Source organism: Somniosus microcephalus, chromosome 6 (genome assembly GCF_052327205.1).
Source record: "Somniosus microcephalus isolate GS21.2 chromosome 6, FLI_Smic_1.0, whole genome shotgun sequence".
NCBI classification, from domain to species: domain Eukaryota; kingdom Metazoa; phylum Chordata; class Chondrichthyes; order Squaliformes; family Somniosidae; genus Somniosus; species Somniosus microcephalus.
In genome coordinates this window covers 47,710,405-47,727,552 of record NC_140992.1, presented here as the reverse complement: position 1 = coordinate 47,727,552, position 17,148 = coordinate 47,710,405, and the positions used below count along the sequence as shown (strand labels likewise).

The window sequence follows — 17,148 nt, the reverse complement described above, 5'->3', positions numbered from 1 at the left end:
CAGTGACACCCACATCCCATGAATGAATAAAAAAAATACAAATGCCAGAAGTATTGTTCTTAGCCATATAATGTGGGGAACTTCGTAAAGAGGGCAAAATAGAAATAGAAAAGGTACTGTTAAGACTGTGACCTCAGGTAAATTGCAAGCCACTCAATCACCTCTGGTCCTATTTTCCCGCTCTCTGTTACATTTACGCAGCTGTGACTCGTGAGAATTGGCCGCCTAATTTTTGATCTCACTTCCTACCTGTCCCCACCCTTCCACTGTCTCGTGACTTAAGCTTTTATTATTGCTGCGCAAGTAGGGAAGAGTGCGTAGTTTAAAACTGAAAGCAGGTTTCTATGTTTTTTAAAAATCTAGAACTAAGTTGTTGGTAACCATGAAGCGTTTGGTGCTGGTTGCTGCTTTGGCTCTTTATGGTAAGTCGATGTGAACTTTTTTAAACTTCCAGTTCTTTCTAAAAACGAAAGTTTTCGTTGTGGTTTCGCGATAAACTGGGTGAATCTCCTTGGTGCCAAATACTTTAGATTATAAGAAAAAAAAACATTTCTTTGGAGTTGCTGGTGATTCGGTCACTAAATGAGCTTGCTTAGACTAAATAGCAAATGCAATCTGCTGATTGCTGTCTGTATCTCGGGATCTTTTTCAAATAACTCGATGAGTTGGACCTGAGGTTAGCGTTAACTAGTTTTCGCGAGGAGTTTCCTCCTAATCGAAGTAGAATCCGGAAAATACTGACAATGGATAGCAGATCCCTCAGGATCTGCAAAAGAACATTATGGGTTTCATCTTGGATTGCAGCATTTGGGGTTTTCCTCCTTTTTTTAAAAAAAAACACTTTAAATTCGTTGCAGGGAGCGAACTTGGATTTAGAGAACGCCTTTTCCGTCCTCTGGCCGTTCCACAGCTATTTTATAGGCAAATAATTACTTTTGAACAGCAGTCACTGTTATGTTCTGGTAAATGTGCTAGCCAAGTTGTGCACAGCAAGATCCCACAATTGGTAAATGGCTAAATAATCTGTTGGTGTCGGTTGAGGAAGGAATATTTCCAAGGACGCTGGGGAAACTCCCCTGCTCTTCAACTAGTGCTGTGGGATGCTTTCAATCCACCTGATTAGGCAGGTGGAGTCTCTGTTTAATGTCTTATCCAAAAGATGGCACCCTGACTATACTGTACTTGAGTAAATGCTTGAATTTAATTCACTACAAAAGTTAATTCTGGGGTTTGTAGTTAATTGTTATAACCTGATTTTAATTGAGACTATGGAACCTCGTTTCTTCTAATAGAGATACATTGGTTTATAGAAACCTGTATCAATAAATAGTCAAGGATATCCTAACTGACCATTGGGCCACAAAATGAGCCCAAGTAACTCTTCAGTTTGTGCTTTTCTTTGCCTGTTTAAATGAATGTTGTGGGTCTGGAGGGAAAGCAATAATCAAATCAACTTTTATTGTCATTGTTAGTGCACAAGTGCAGTACAACAAAATGTAGGCTTGTGGCTCCTGAGTGTACATTTAGATTAAAACATTTAAACATTCAACATACATTTGGCTTGTAATACATTAACATAAACATAACCATAACACAAACATAACCATAAAGTGCATTTGGCAGATGTGCAGGCTTTAGTTTATTTGTGGAGTTGTCTTTGTGGATAAATCTTAAATCAAAACTGCAAGATCTGTTGTATCTACTGCTGAAATATAAAAATATACTTTGTAGCTTGAGATAAATGTATAGCAAGGATAGCCATACTTGCTTTAAGTCATTACTTTTTTTAGTTGCCTTGTCATTTTACAAATAATTACTTTGAATTGGTCACTTTTTTTAGTGTTCACCTGAAAATGTGCAACAGTGCTTTCCCCCCCCCCCCATCCCATTTTCTAAACTAACTATCCAGATAGGGACATTTTCACTGTCACTTCCCTGTACAGCCTCTTGGCAAAAATTCCTTGTACTGTTGATTGCTGCCAGGGTAGAAGAGACATCCAGAAACATGGTGACTGCTCCACCTGCTATTGCTAGTGAAATTGTTTCCCTGCCACTCACCTGCACAAGTCTTTAATGGTCTGTTCTTTCTCACTGTTACTTCGCTATATCAATGACCTCCTACTCATCCAACCCTATTTACTCTTCAGTTTCAATCTGTTAATTGACTTCCTTCATTTTGCACAGCCTTTGCAAACAACCTTTGTACTGCATGCCCACTGTGAAATTGACCTTCACTTTTTGTATTCCTGTAGTTGAATCACTACCTTTGTTTCCTTTTTAATGAGGCAGTGAAAATGTTTTTAAATAGCTAAATCAACAGCTGTCACCAGGTGTCTTTGTCTCTGGTTTTAATCTTCAACGATTCGCCTTCTCTGCTTTATCTCTGATATTAAATACAGTTGCCATATTTCCTCCATTGCTAAAGCTGCCGCCTTTCTAAAATAAAAAGTGCTTCCTCCTTGCACATACCAAATATGCCGTCCTACATACTTTTCCCCCTCCTTCAATCCTTTGTCAACTTCTTGCCTACTATTCTTGACCTCTTCCTTACTCCAGAGGTCAAACTCATAGCTAACTTTATGGTTCTTTCCCACCATCTGCCTGATAGGATGATGGATACAGAGTCAGTAGTAGCCTTCAAAAGGGAGTTGGATAAATACTTAGGAAAAAATTGCAGGGATATGGGGAAAGAGCGGGGGAGTGGGACTAACTGGATTGCTCTTCGAAAGAGCCGGTGCAGACTTGATGGGCCAAATGGCGGCCTCCTGTGCTGTACTGAATCTGGATGATTTTGAAGGCTTCACCCAATCACCAATTCATTAATGTAATCTTCAATCCTGGACAATGGACAACAGCCAATTGTGTTTTTTTTTAAAAAAAACAACTGCAGAAGCTTCAATAAAGCCCTTGTATTAATAGCTTCAGCTTGCAATCTTAGCCTGTAGCTTAAGAATGTAAACCCTTTGCTTGACCTCCATAGTAGGAAAATGGTTCCATGCTATTGGTTGCAACAAAATGAAATTTTTGTCTAGGAATAAATCCTTTTTGCGTTGTCCTCATCGAGGGCTTTGGGTTTCAGGAAGTGCAGTAATGTCACCATGCCACTAGAAGTTTCTTTATTAAAATCCAGCAGTCTTAACGCTTTGGTTGTCATTTTCCAACAAGCACATTTACATTATTATCCACCTGTTTCCTGAAGCACTGGACCCAACATCTCAATCTGGCTAGTGGCTTGAAACTGAATGTTTGTTTGGTTGTCAAACTAATTTCTGTTGGCTTTTCCAATTAATGGAGTTGAACACATTTCACTAATACTTTAGGCTCTATACTGTTCAAATAAGAATTGTCAATGCAATAAGTACTTTTTTTTTTTAAAACAAATCCATCTTTCAGATCTGTAGTACTTTACCGTGAGTATTTTATAAAGTGGGGTTTGGGAGGGGGAAGGGGTAGAGGTAACTCCTTTCCTCTCCTGAAGGCTGTTCAATTCTACCGGTGCCAGCAGCCCTCTGATTCATTGTCAAAGTTGCCTTTGTGTGTTTGAGCCTTAGTGATGGCTATCGGCATGCTGCTCGACTGCAGAGGGCCTTATCAGCTGACCTTGATTCTGTCCTTGCCCAACATTTTAGCAGGGATTACTAGATAACAATTGAGAGCTTACTACTAGCCTGTCTTTACCCATTAGGCCATTGGGGAACATCCTTTTAAAAATACAACGACTTTGTTCAAAGTGGTCTATAGCACCTGGTTAACTGTTCTTTCTTTCTTTTACAGGCTTGTGTACAAGTTATGATGTTTTAGCAGAAGGTGCTGTATCAACAGATGCACCAAATCTGGTTGCAATGATTGCCATGACTAACACGACTACCACACATCCTACTACAACTGCACATGTGATCAATACGACTACCACACGTCCTACTACAACTGCACATGTGATCAATACGACTACCACACGTCCTACCACGACTGCACATGTGACCAACACGACTATCTCAAATCATACCATGACTGCACATGTGACCAACACGACTATCTCAAATCATACCATGACTGCACATGTGACCAACACGACTATCTCAAATCATACCATGACTGCACATGTGGCCAACACGACTATCTCAAATCATACAACAACCATGCATGCACCGACAACTGTGCTCCCTACTTTATCACCCAATTTTTCACAGCCAATAACTGGACACTACAATGTTTCTATCAAGAACACAACTTGCATCAAGGCAGCAATTGGAATACAGCTTATTGTCAAACAAAAGGCAAACGTAAGTTCTATTCTCTCTGCCAGAGCAGTTGGAAGGGAGTTTTTTTATTTACATAGCAAATAATGGCCCAGATTTTGTGGTCCGTGGCGCTAGCTGTTAATTACACTTGCCCATAGAAAGTCTAGGCTTTTGCACTGGGCAGTAATTAGAAATTAAAAAGTGTGGCGCTCTCTACAGGGGATCTGGGACCTGTGAACAGGGCAAGCAATGGTGTCTCCTTAGCCAATCAGATTGAAGAATCCTTACTGAAGTACGCAGCGTCTGAACCAGGAAGTGTAAGTTAGAATAGTTGATTCAATGCCACATAATATACAAAATGAAAAGGACAGAGGAATTTTTTTTTTTTTTTTTTTTGTAAGTGATTACATTTTTTCATAGCTGAAGGCATGAGACTCCGTTTTTAGTGTCGGAGGTTGTTTGGCAGTAATTCAGACTTGTCACGCAGTTTAAAAATTCACTTGGACTGGAATGGACAAGCCCTAACTTGTGCAGTGTGTTTCTATCTCACGTACCTCAACTTCGTGCCGTTGCCTAGATTTCAATGCTGAGTCTCTTGGCGAGGTACCGATATAGCGAAGCTTCTGGAGGAGCAAGACAACTCTGACAGCAACTTCCTGATTTCTGTGTTTAACTGCGCATGTGCAGTCGCCAGAAGTTGCTGTCCGATTTACTTTTTTTTAAATAACTGAATGCTGATGGCCTTGCTGTTAATTTTACTGCCAAATCAGGGCCATTGTTGATAGGGTGCTATTGCAGCTAGGCCCAATCCTTTCCCAGGCCTGGAATTTTGTCCTCTATTTGCACCCAAACTTGTAATTGGTTTGCACCCAGATTACTTGTGGCTTAAAAGATTGCTGGATTCTGGTCGTGAGTTGTGCACGTATCACTACTCCTAAGTCTTCGCTGATCTTTTACGGCTGCTTATCAAACCCTCTGCTCAAATAAATATCTGCCCATAAATCAGGCCACGCTCAACAACTGAAATGCAAGTATCCTCCAATTGTGCTTGTTCAGAGGCTCTCTTCAAATTGTGACTACATTTTCAGGTGCACAGGAAAGAGTCATTTGTGTTTTGTTGCAATTTTTTGAGCAATTATTAAAAAATACATATGCTCAGACCTGCTGTTTTCTGTTTCTATTGAATGACTACTTGTGCCATTTTATATTTTTTTTAAAAAAGCTTCCCTGATTGCAGGTTCCTAAAACAGTGGGGCAGAAATTCGGGTCTCCACGGTTGAGTACACACAGGGTACTTGCCTGTAGGTCCAATGGAAGTGCTGGTTTCCTGCATGCACTGCACATGCGTGGGAAACCGGCACTTCCGTTCCCCTGAAAGCAGGGGTTCAGCGGTCGAACGCGAGCACGGGAGAGGCTGCGCATCGAACTTGCAGCTTTTTTTACAGGTTTTCCCGGGAGGGTAAGTCTCCAGAAGTTACACATTTTAAAAAGCAGGCGTAAGGCCTGCTTTTTTACAAGGTAAGTGGTGAATTAATTAAAATTAAAACATATTTTTTCCACAGGTTTATTTTTAAATACTTTAAAGAAAGATAAGTTTATTTTTAGCCCCGTTAGAAAATAAATATTTTTTCAAAAATTTAAATTACTATTAGTTATTTCATGTAATTTTATAGTTTATTTAAAAAATGTGATTAAAAAAAATGTATTTGAAGATGTAGTGATGTTTTGGGGCCGTAGTATTTCTAAGTTTTTGACAGCACTTCCTGTCAAGCATATGAATGGAGCATTCCCTGCTCCGATTGGCTCCCCATGGCCCACGTGATCCCAGGGGACGCATCGAACTAACTGCGTCCCTGGGATATGCAAGCACTGCGCGCTGGCAGCTGGAGCAGGCCCAGGATCAGAATCCCACGGGGGCCCACAGCACAACGGCCGGCACGCAAGCTAAGTGCAGGTCGGGGGCTTACACCCGCGGGAAGCCCCCGACCTGAATTTCTGGGCCAGTGTGTCTAATGTTAAATGAGGTGAGACTTGTATTTCCTCAATTAAGTATTAACATTTATGGGCACTTGGTGGTACAATTTCAAGCCTGACCGTGTTGGTTTTGTATAAGCCTTACTAAACTTAGATTAGCAATGCATTTTATTTATGACTGCTTCAGTAATGTGGCAACAACAACCCATTAGATTCTTACAAGATGTATGCTAGAAGTCTGACTACACACCCTGTGCACTTTCCTTGGCCAGAAGACCTTTTTTTCTATTTGTTCATGAGATGTGGGCATCACTGGCAAGGCCAGCTTTTATTGCCCTTGAGAAGGTGGCGGTGAGCCACCTTCTTGAACTGCTGCAGTCTGTGGTGAAGGTACTCACTCTGCTGTTGGGGAGGGAGTTCCAGGATGTTGACCCAACGATGCTGCAGGAACAGCGATCTATTTCCAAGTCCAAATGGTGTGACTTGGAGGGGAACCTGGAGGTGATGGTGTTCTCATGCGCCTGCTGCCCTTGTCCTTCTAGGTGGTAGAGGTTGTGGGTTTGGAAGTGATTTTGTTTTTCCTAATGAAGCTTGCAGCCTATTATGAACATACTGCTTGTTTTGCTACCTTATTCATTGAGTGCAGACATGGTGGCAAATCTTCATCCAGTTATGCATCTTGTAATTTTGATTAAGCTCTAGGGGTGTAAACCTGATGAGTCTATCTTTTGATGGGCTGCTATTGCATTGCAGCTTGGGTCTTGGAGAGTGAGCTGATAAGCCACTCTACAGCATTCATTTTGTAATTGGCAATTGGTTAAAATTCCCTGCAGTGATGTGTTGGCTGCAGTGCATGTCACAGCATCAAAAAAATTACTCCTTGCATCACTAATGAGCAATTAATCTGAGGTGGCATCATGACACTCCTAAAATTCATTGTTGAAGTTTAATAAACCATGTAAAACTGAGGTAGTCATCAAGGCCCAGTGGAAAAACTGATCTTCCTTGCTGTTGATCTAAAATACATCTGGAAGATTTGCACTGAAGTAGTCACCAGACCCCTGCTATGGAGCCAGTGGCCATGGAGGAATTTAAAAGCCTCCTAATCAAACAAATTATAAACATTTACTGTTCTTAACTATCACATTGTGGATCTTAATTTTTAAGATGGCTAGCTCCATTGGAAAATGGTGCTCCACTGCATTATTTTTAATCAGTTCAAATTCAAATATCAATGTAGAATGTTTAAGAGTAAAAAGCTGCTGAAATCTGAAATGATAAGTGGTGCTGATCAATATATTAACCATGCTCCTCTTCACAGGATCTGTATTTCAATATTCCACCAGGGGAGACGGTGACTTCAGGGAAATGTGGAAAAGTTTCATCCTGGATTAACTTAAAATTTAATTCAGGATTTGTAAACTTCACCTTTGGGAAGGTGAGTTCAAGTACACAGCAGATCATAACCTCACTGACTCCAGAAGGCACAGATAACCACAGCTTCAGTTGATTTGATGGAGCTGGGAGTATCTGTGGCCTATGATGAATTTATGTAGGGAAAAGCATGTTAGCAAAGTTTGATGCATCTATATTTGGGTAATATTACACCTTGAAGTAGTGATTCCTATCTTTTTTATAAAATGGTTTTGAAACCAAGTAGATTGGGACAAGTTAGTAAACACTGCATTTATTGGGTTGTTCTTGAGTTGATCAGTTGAATGGCTCAATCAAATGTTTAATAAATATGGAGCTTCTAAAATGCTTCTGGCAATCTAAAATAACAATAGATAACGAGTCATTTGTTATCTGGAAGATTTATTTGCCATCAGTAAAGATGTTGGTAATAGGTTAGTTATTAACCTGTTCTGTTTGAAGCTGCTTTTACATTTGTTAAAATCAGTTAGAAGTTGCATTTCTATAGTACCCTTCAATGTACTTTTGAAGTGTTCTCACTGTAATGTAGGGAAATATGGCAGCCAATTTGCATACCACAAGGTCCCACAAACCGCTATTGGATAATAACCAGGTGACCTGTTAGTAGTGATGGTTGAGCGGTAAATCTTGACCAACTCTACTGCTCTTCAAATAGGTGAATCCCAGCAAATTTAGTTCCGAATTGCTGTTGGTTGAACTAGCACTCAGTTCCTTGCTCATTACCAAACAAAATCACTACATGGGATCCCTTCAGTTGCAGTACATGCTGAAATGATTTTAATGTCTAGTATTTTCCATGTGCGAAGTTGCATTTTTCATCATGAGTTCTCGTGCAGGCAGGCATGAAAGCTGAATTGCATTGATGCAAAAACTGCAGTATGTCAGGACTGATACCAGTTTGACACTGATCTTGTTGAGACCACCTTGAGGAGTCAGTTTTGTACTGGCCAACTTCAGGTTTTTTTGAGATCATCAAAGTGGAAAATGTTAGTGCTGGAGTGAAACACTTTCCCTTTTAGGCAGTGCCTGTGTCAACACCTTTCTGCATTTCATCTACAGTGAGATGTAAGTAATGCTCCCTTTTTTTGGCATTGTGCCTCTGGCCCATCCAGAGATGCTACTGCACCAGTGTGTCACTTTTATTCCCTTTCCTGCACCAAATGAGTGACATTAATGTGGAAATAGAGGCAGATTTGTGCTGTCAGCCGTTTCCCACTTGGAACTGAACATTACTGAAGCACCCAGGTAATAGCTTCAACAGCTTTGACTGCTCTCCAGCTGAGGGATACACAGGACAGCTTGTGATGTCAGTTACCTTTTTTGATTTTTCTAGACTGCCAAGTCTTTTGCTGTAAATTGGACTTTGGCACCAGCTGTTTTAATCCAGGTCTTCTGAAACATGGCTAACCATGCAGGATCTCCTCTCGCTCCCTTCCATTGCATGCCTCGGTGCTCCAATCACATCATATGCCTAAAATAGCCTGCATAGTTAATAAATATATCAGTTGAGACTTAATCCCACCAAGCAGACTGACCTGGACCAGTAGTAGGGGTGTAGTTCTATATAGCTAATTAAATCACATTTTTCCCCTGCATGTAGGGACTTGTGCTCAGAGTTCTGTTTTTTAAACTTGTAGGTAACTATTGTGTTCCTTCAAATAACTAATTAATTATCTTTTACTTGCAGGATGGAAACCAGTATTACATCAATGAGATAAGCGTTGCTCTGCATTCCATGAATAACTTGGGTAATTTATAATTTAATCCATTATTGTAAAAGCTGACAATATATTTGAAATGGGATTTTAGTACTTTGCTTAATGGAGTTCAAAAAATGAACTCCGAGCTATATATAAATTGACGACTTTGTCCAGCTGTATGATAACCTTTTACGTAAAGTGAATCCTTCATTGTGATTACTTTCATATGACACATCCTGTGTCAATTACTTTTATTCCCTTGAATAGGTTTCTTGAACTTAGCCTGACATCGAGATAGTGGTTGGGAGGTTGAAGTAGAGCAGGCATTTGAATGTTGCAGTTAAGCATGGTAATGCTAACTGGGAACTGAACTCTTGTCTATCGTGAAATCTGTTGTATAAGGTGCCTCGGTTGGCTTGCATTTTTGTTAGTACAAATCTATCTACCATCCCATCTACACAACTAGCTGTTCCTCCTAACTTAGTGTCCTCTGCAAACTTGGATATCGAACCCTCTCTTCCTTCATCCAAGTCATTGATCTATATGGTGAAAAGCTGAGGCCCCAGTACAGATCCCTGGCGAACACCACTTGTCACATCCACCAACCCAAACAGGGTGAAGTAGAAAATGCTCCATCTTGTATGACTAGTGCAAAATATTAAAATCTTTTAACTGTTTCCAGTTGCAGATTTTTGAAGCATTGCATATATCGCCAATGCTGTTGAGCTTTTTACTTCCCTTCTGCCCTCCCCTCTTAAATATATTTAGTACTTGATGCGCTATCAACAATACCAAAGACTATGAGATGGACTTATATGAAGTAGGCTTTTATTGACTAAGAACTAGAGCATGCCTCTGCTAGTGAATCCATCCTAAGAGCTCCCGGGGGGAAGGGTGGTGAGTCACCTTTATACCTGGGCTTAGGGGTGGAGCCTGGGGCTGAGACATGCCTGGACTTGTACAGGGTTAAGTGGTTTACCACACAGGCATGTACAGCTTAACAGTGGTTTACCACAGTACTGTTGGAACTTGAGGGGGAAGAAATAAAATGAGTAGACTGTCAACCATTTTCTATTTTGTGAAATACAGTGTGCTTTTTTTTTCAACATTGGGTAAATAATCAAGTGAAGTCTGCCCTGAATTCTGCCAGTTTCACTGTTAATGCAGCAGCCAATTTTCTAGGGTGAGAAATCTGCTGTTCACAGCTAAACCTTTGTTCTATTCAAACATTGTAATGGAAGAAGAGACCTGGACTTTAAGCAGTGGTAGTTCCACTGATGGCAAATTTATTGCTGTCTATGCTGGGCAAGTTTATGCCATCATTGTGTTTTTGGGCCTGAGTGTTTTTTTGCTTTACAGGTGCTTCCTATCACGGTGTTGTGAAGAATATGAAGCTGTTTAAGACTACACTTGGACATGCCTACAAGTGCAAAAGCCAGCAGATTGTGGCTTTTTCAAGGGATTCATTACAGATTCTGGTTGTTGATACTCTGCTCCAGGCATTTGATATTCCAGGTGGAAAGTTTGGGAAAGGTAAGGCTCTGCTCTAATTTCATTAGGCAGGGAATAGTGTTGAACAAATCTTGAACTTGTATTGCCACCAATTTCCTCCACTGAATTATCGGCAGAAATTTAGTCTGTCAACATGAAAGTATTGAGAAAAGGCTGTTGCACTCCAGCTCCATTGGATAGGTACTCAAAGACCACTATTGCTATCCTTGAACTGATATGAAAAGGGAAATTAGAGACGCGTGCAATAAGGGCACAGCAGTTATGATGGGTGACTTTAATCTACATATAGATTGGGCTAACCAAATTAGTAACAATACTGTGGAGGAGGAATTCCTGGAATATATATGGGATGGTTTCCTGGACCAATATGTCGAGGAACCAACTAGAGATCAGGCCATCTTAGACTGGGTATTATGTAATGAGAAATAATTAGCAATCTTGCTGTGCCAGGCCCCTTGGGTCGGAGCGATCATAATATGATAGGATTCTTCATTTTAATATGGAGAGTGAAGTAGTTGACTCAGACTAGGGTCCTGAATTTAAATAAAGGAAACTACGTTGGTATGAGGCGCGAGTTTGGTAGGATTGATTGGGGAATGTCATTCAAAGGGTTGACGGTGGATAGGCAATGGCAAACATTCAAAGATTGCATGGCTGAACTACAGAATTTGTTCATCCCAGTTTGGCATAAAAATAAAACCAAGGTGACTCAACCGTGGCTAACAAGGGAAATTAGCGATAGCATAAGACCCAAGGAGAGGACATATAAATTGGCCAGAAAAAGCAGTAAACCTGAGGATTGGGAGCAGCTTAGGATTCAACAAAGGAGGACAATGGGATTAATTAAGAGGGGGAAAAGAGTATGAGTAAGCTTTCAGGGAACATTAAAAACTGACAAAGCTTTTATAGATCTGTGAAGAGAAAAAATTGAAGTCAAGTGTAGGTCCCTTGCAATCAGAATCAGGGGAATTTATAATGGGGAACAAAAATGGCTGACCAATTAAATACATACTTTGGTTCTGTCTTCACAAAGGAGGACACAAATAACCTCCCAGAGATGTCGGGGAACATAGGGTCTCGTGAAAGGGAGGAACTGATAGAAATCAGTATTTGTAGGGAAATGGTGTTAGGGAAATTGATGGGATTGAAGGCCGATAAATCCCCTGGGCCTGTTAATCTACATCCTAGGGCACTTAACCTAGAAATAGTAGATGCATTACTAGTCATCTTCTGAAATTCGATAGACTCGAACAGTTTCCATGGATTGGCAGGTAACTAATGTTACCCCACTATTCAAAAAAGGTGGTAGAGAAAACTGGGAATTACAGACTGGTAAGCCTGACATCGGTAGTGTGGAAAATGCTGGAGTCCATTATAAAAGATGTAATCGCAGAGCACTTGAAAAACAGAGACCAGATCGGACAAAGCCAACATGGATTTACAAAAGGTAAATTGTGCTTGACTAATCTACTGGAATTTTTTGAGGATGTAACTGGTAAAATAGATAAGGGAGAACCAGTGGATGTGGTGTATTTGGACTTTCAAAAGGCTTTCGATAAGGTCCTGCATAAGAGATTAGCGTGTAAAGTTAAAGCACATGGGATTGGGGGCAAGGTATTGACTTTGATAGAGAACTGGTTGGCAGACAGAAAGCAAAGAGTTGGAATAAACTGCTTTTTCCAAGTGGCAGGCAGTGACTAGTGGGGTACTGCAGGGATCGGTCCTTGGACCCCAGCTATTCACTATATATTGACCTGGATGAGGGAACTAGATGTAATATCTCCAAGTTTGCAGACAACAAAGTTGGGTGGGCGTGTGCGCTGTGAGGAGGGTGCCGAGAAACTCCAGTATGATTTGGACAGGTTGGGTGATTGGGCAGAAGCATGGCAGATGCAATATAACGTAGATGCAATATAATGTGGATAAATGCAAGGTTATCCACTTTGGTGTCAAAAACAGGAAGGCAGATTATTATCTGAACGGCAATAGATTGGGAGAAGGGGAAGTGCAATGAGACCTGTGTCCTTGTGCACCAGTCGCTGAATGTAAGCATGCAGGTGCAGCAGGCAGTTAAGGCGGCAAATGGTATGTTGGCCTTTGTAGCGAGGGTTTGAGTTCAGGAACAAGGATGTCTTGCTGCAGTTGTACAGGGCCTTGGTGAGACCACACCTTGAGTATTGTGTGCAGTTTTGGTCACCTTATCTGAGGAAGGATGTTCTTGCCATGGAGGGAGTGCAGTGACGATTCACCAGGCTGATACCTGGGATGGCAGGAATGACGTATGAGGAGAGATTGGGTTGATTGGGCTTGTACTTGCTGGTGTTTAGAAGAATGAGGGGGGATCTCATTGAAACTTATAAAATTCTAACAGGACTAGACAGACTAGATGCAAGAAGGATGTTCCCAATGGTCAGAGTCCAGAACCAGGGGTCACAGTCTAAGGATAAGGGGTAAGCCATTTAGGACAGATGAGGAATTTCTTCACCAGCGAGTGGTGAACCTGTGGCATTCTCTACCACAGAAGGCAGTGGAAGCCAATTCATTAAATATATTCAAGAAGGAGTTGGATATATTTCTTAAGGCTAAAGGGATCAAGGACATGGGGAAAGCAGGGACTGGGTATGGAATTTGGATGATCAGCCATGATCTCATTGAATGGCGGAGCAGGCTCGAGGGGCCGAATGGCCTACTCCTGTTCCTATCTTCTATGTTTCTATATCTGTTCCCTATAGTCCTAAATCAAAATTGCACTAGTTTTGAGGGTTTTTATCTCCAACTCATTTGCATATCATCTAATGTAAAATCTGTCATGAACCAGTGCAATCGGAGGTTATTTCCCCTGGCTGGAGAGCCTAGAACTAGGTTATAGTCTCTGGGTAAGGGGTTGGCCATTTAAGACTGAGATGAGGAGGAATTTCCTCACTCGGAGGGCTGTGAATCTTTAGAATTCTCTACCCCAAAGGGCTGTGGAGGCTGCGTTGAGTATATTTGAGGCTGAGATATAGATTTTCGGACTCTGGAGTAAAGGGATATGGGATCGGGCAGGAAAGTGTAGTTGAGGTCGAAGATCGGTCATTATCTTATTGAATGGTGGAGCAGGCTTGACGAGCATATGGGCTACTGCTCCTAGTTCTTATGTTAATCGGGCAGTGTTTTAGAAAGTAATTTTTTTTAAAAATATTCCTTGATATACAAGTACAGGAATGTGATATCCGGCACTGACTGGACCGGCGCGTTGCCGATCTATTAAAACTGCCGGACATACAAAGTTAATGTTGAAACAGACGGAGGTTTTCATCTCTGTATCTGACAACAAACACTGTGTTGCTTAGCAACAGCTTCTAAAGAGTCGGCTGCAGCTGCAAGCGTCTGTAGCTGAAGCTGTTGCTCTAGCTACAGACCTTGCAGTGGCTGACGGTGGGGGGGGAGGAAACGAGATCTAAAAAAAACTTACAGAAAATGGCTCCTGATTTTTGCCATTAGATCGAGTATTCTGGACATACAACCTCCGGATAAACCAAAGTTTCCTGTAGTAACTTGGTGCAATTTGATTTTGGGTTTATCACAAAAAATAAACATTCTAATCAGTGTCTAGTCTGCCACCTGAGTGACCCAATTTTAAATAACTGACTTAAAACTATATACAGAACCATTTGCTAGTTATATTGGTATACAGTAGTCAGTTTTTTAGTAAATTAAAAAAATTATATTCAATAGCTTTTATGTGCCTATTCGTGTCCTTGCGCCAAAAAAGCTGAACTTCAAGAGTCTTCTCAAAGACCTGTGAACGAGCACATTAGCGAAAGCTTGCAGTGGTAATTGATTTGATCTGGGGTTGTAGATGGGGCTAGCTTCTAGCATGATTTTTTTTTTTAACTAGTGCAAACATCACAAACTCTGTGCACTGGATGTAATTTGTTCTTGATTCTTCTTTGCATTGCTTTGGCCTTTTTATTAAAAAAAAAAAAAAAAAAAAACATTTTGTCTGGGTGAATTGCAGAGAAAAAACACTCAACCTAATGGAAACTGCAGGCCTATGACTGGACAAATAGGAATGCAAATACCAAAATGCATAAACACCCCGTTGCTACCTTTCCCCACCCCCACCTCTTCTAAACAAGTTAACTTTTTTTTAGGGAGAAGGGGGTGATTCAACAGGGTGTTTTTAGTATTTGAATTCCTATCTGCCCAGTCATAGAATCTGTGGGGTTTTTCTTTTGCTTCTTAAAAAAAAAATAAAAAAATTAAAATAACGCCGTTAGCCTCACCCCATTTATGTGTGTAAATCAGACAGCAGAGTCAGACAACCGCACATGAGCACTTAAATGTGAAATCTGGAAGTTGCTGTCCTGTGATGCCCTGCTCCTCAAAGCTGTATGAAAATGGCATCTTGCCATCTGGCACCCCATTCAAATGTATTGAATGCAGTGTAGTTCCTGTAATTGCCTCGTACTGTAGATGCAGGCTAAACTCATCAAAGTTAGGGCTTGTCCATGCCAGTCTAAGTACCCCTTTTAAATGTTAAGTCTCAATTACAGCCAAACAACCTCTCTGGTGCTGAAAATGACTTTCACAAGTTTGGCATCTCATTCCTTCAGCTTTTGATTATTGTTGGAGATTGAGATTTGATTTTTTTTTTACTACTTTGTCTCTCTCTTGCTCATCTTTCTTTCCCTCTCACTTTCTGTACCTGATTTGACATTGAATTCAATATTCTAACTGACATGTCCTGGTTCAGTTTCTGTGCTGCTCATTAACAGTTCTTCAATCTGGTTAAGGAGATACACCATTGATTGATTGTGCTGTTCACACAGGTCCCAGATGCCTTGTACAGGGTTCTGTGCTTTTTGGATGTTGGCTGACAGCAATTTGACGTGCAAAAGCCCATAAAACATCTATAGGCAGGGCAAGAGCAAGTCTAATGAATGGCTGGCACACCATCTGTTTGCCACTTGGCACAAAATCCAGCCCAATGTAGTTCTTCAGGAAAATATTTGTAACTTAAGGCTACTTCATGTTGGGTTTAAAGTGTAAAATACAAAGTATTACATGTTCATTTTTTTTTTACCCTGATTCAATTGTGATGGGGGAAAAAGTAGGAGTAAAAGCTGTCACTTGCAAATGATTAAACTTGGTGACTTGTTTTGAAAGGTGACTCTTCTATTGACAGTCCATATTCGTGCTTGGTTCTGCATGTTGATTTTGCCTGAACATGCACTACACTTGATTTGTAATCTTTGGCATTTTCTGCTTTTGAGCTACCTAGAGCACAAAGATATTGCTGAATTTTATACTTTGCTATTGTAGCATGGATAATTTGTTTCATGTATTTCTCAATGGTAGAGCAAGCAATTCTTGCATCAATTCTTTTCCTTCCTTTTAATATTTCCAAAATATGTGCATGACTGACTAACTGACTAAAATTGACTTTTTTTATTCCTTCTCCTAAAACTTATTGGCTGACATCTGACTCTGCTTGTAGAGGGAAAATGTGAAGCGGATGCGGAGAATAAAGTAGTTCCAATGTTAGTGGGAATCGCTTTGACAGGATTGATCCTAACCGTGGTTATTATGTATACGATTGATAGAAGACGGAAATCTGAAGGATATCGAGCTATTTCAAACTGCTGAATTTATTTGGCAAGATCAGACATATAGCAATGAAATGAAGACTTGAATAAATTCTGCCAATTGCATTCGGAGGTCTGCAGTATTTCTGTAATCTGTTCTATTGATTGAAAAATGGTTTGTCTGTTTCATCAGTATTGGTAGAGTTATGGGAAAATATTCCTTTTGATGTTTTTAGGGAAGAAAAGCTGAGAATTTGTTTCAAAATGTGGGCAGAAATAATTAACAATGGTGAACAAGAGCTAGATTTTTTTTTTTTAAATTTTGTTGAACCACATGTATAACCTGGCTTCCATGCAGATTCTTTTTGTTAACTCGTTCTGCACATTTGTCCATAAATCCACAAATGCATTTAAAATAAAGCATTTTACCACTTGTCTATTTTGTGGAAAATTTATTTTCTAAGGATGATTAGTTTGTGCATTGCATAAATATTACTATTGTGCCATTACCAAACAGCAGGAAATTGGTTTGATCCTGTGGTGCTTTTATGCAATTTCAGAAGGGTGTTTTGTTTTATTCTTCCCCTTTTTTCTGCCCACACCCTTTCTGAATACTCAGAACTTGTAGAAGCCAGGTTGCCTTATGCAGCATATTGTAATTGTTTGTTTGGAGCAGGATTGGCAGGAGGAGTAAATTGCTTTCCTGTACCCTTTTTT

At 40.4% G+C, this 17,148-nt stretch overlaps 1 protein-coding gene across 2 annotated transcripts in view; it reads left to right on the top strand.

The window, feature by feature from the left end:
• The first annotated feature begins 240 nt into the window (after positions 1-240).
• lamp3 (lysosome associated membrane protein 3) overlaps positions 241-17,148 on the top strand; it is a 37,463-nt gene continuing 20,555 nt past the window's right edge. Inside the window, exons 1-6 of one of the 2 annotated variants that reach the window (XM_085990147.1) lie at positions 249-422; positions 3,775-4,283; positions 7,537-7,653; positions 9,337-9,397; positions 10,709-10,882; positions 16,344-16,868. In XM_085990147.1, coding sequence (XP_085846273.1) covers positions 383-422; positions 3,775-4,283; positions 7,537-7,653; positions 9,337-9,397; positions 10,709-10,882; positions 16,344-16,492 — 1,050 coding nt within the window. In that variant the 5' untranslated portion in view covers positions 249-382 and the 3' untranslated portion in view covers positions 16,493-16,868. Of the gene's footprint in view, positions 423-3,774; positions 4,284-7,536; positions 7,654-9,336; positions 9,398-10,708; positions 10,883-16,343; positions 16,869-17,148 lie in introns of those variants that run through there. The other variant, XM_085990148.1, reaches the window with a different exon arrangement.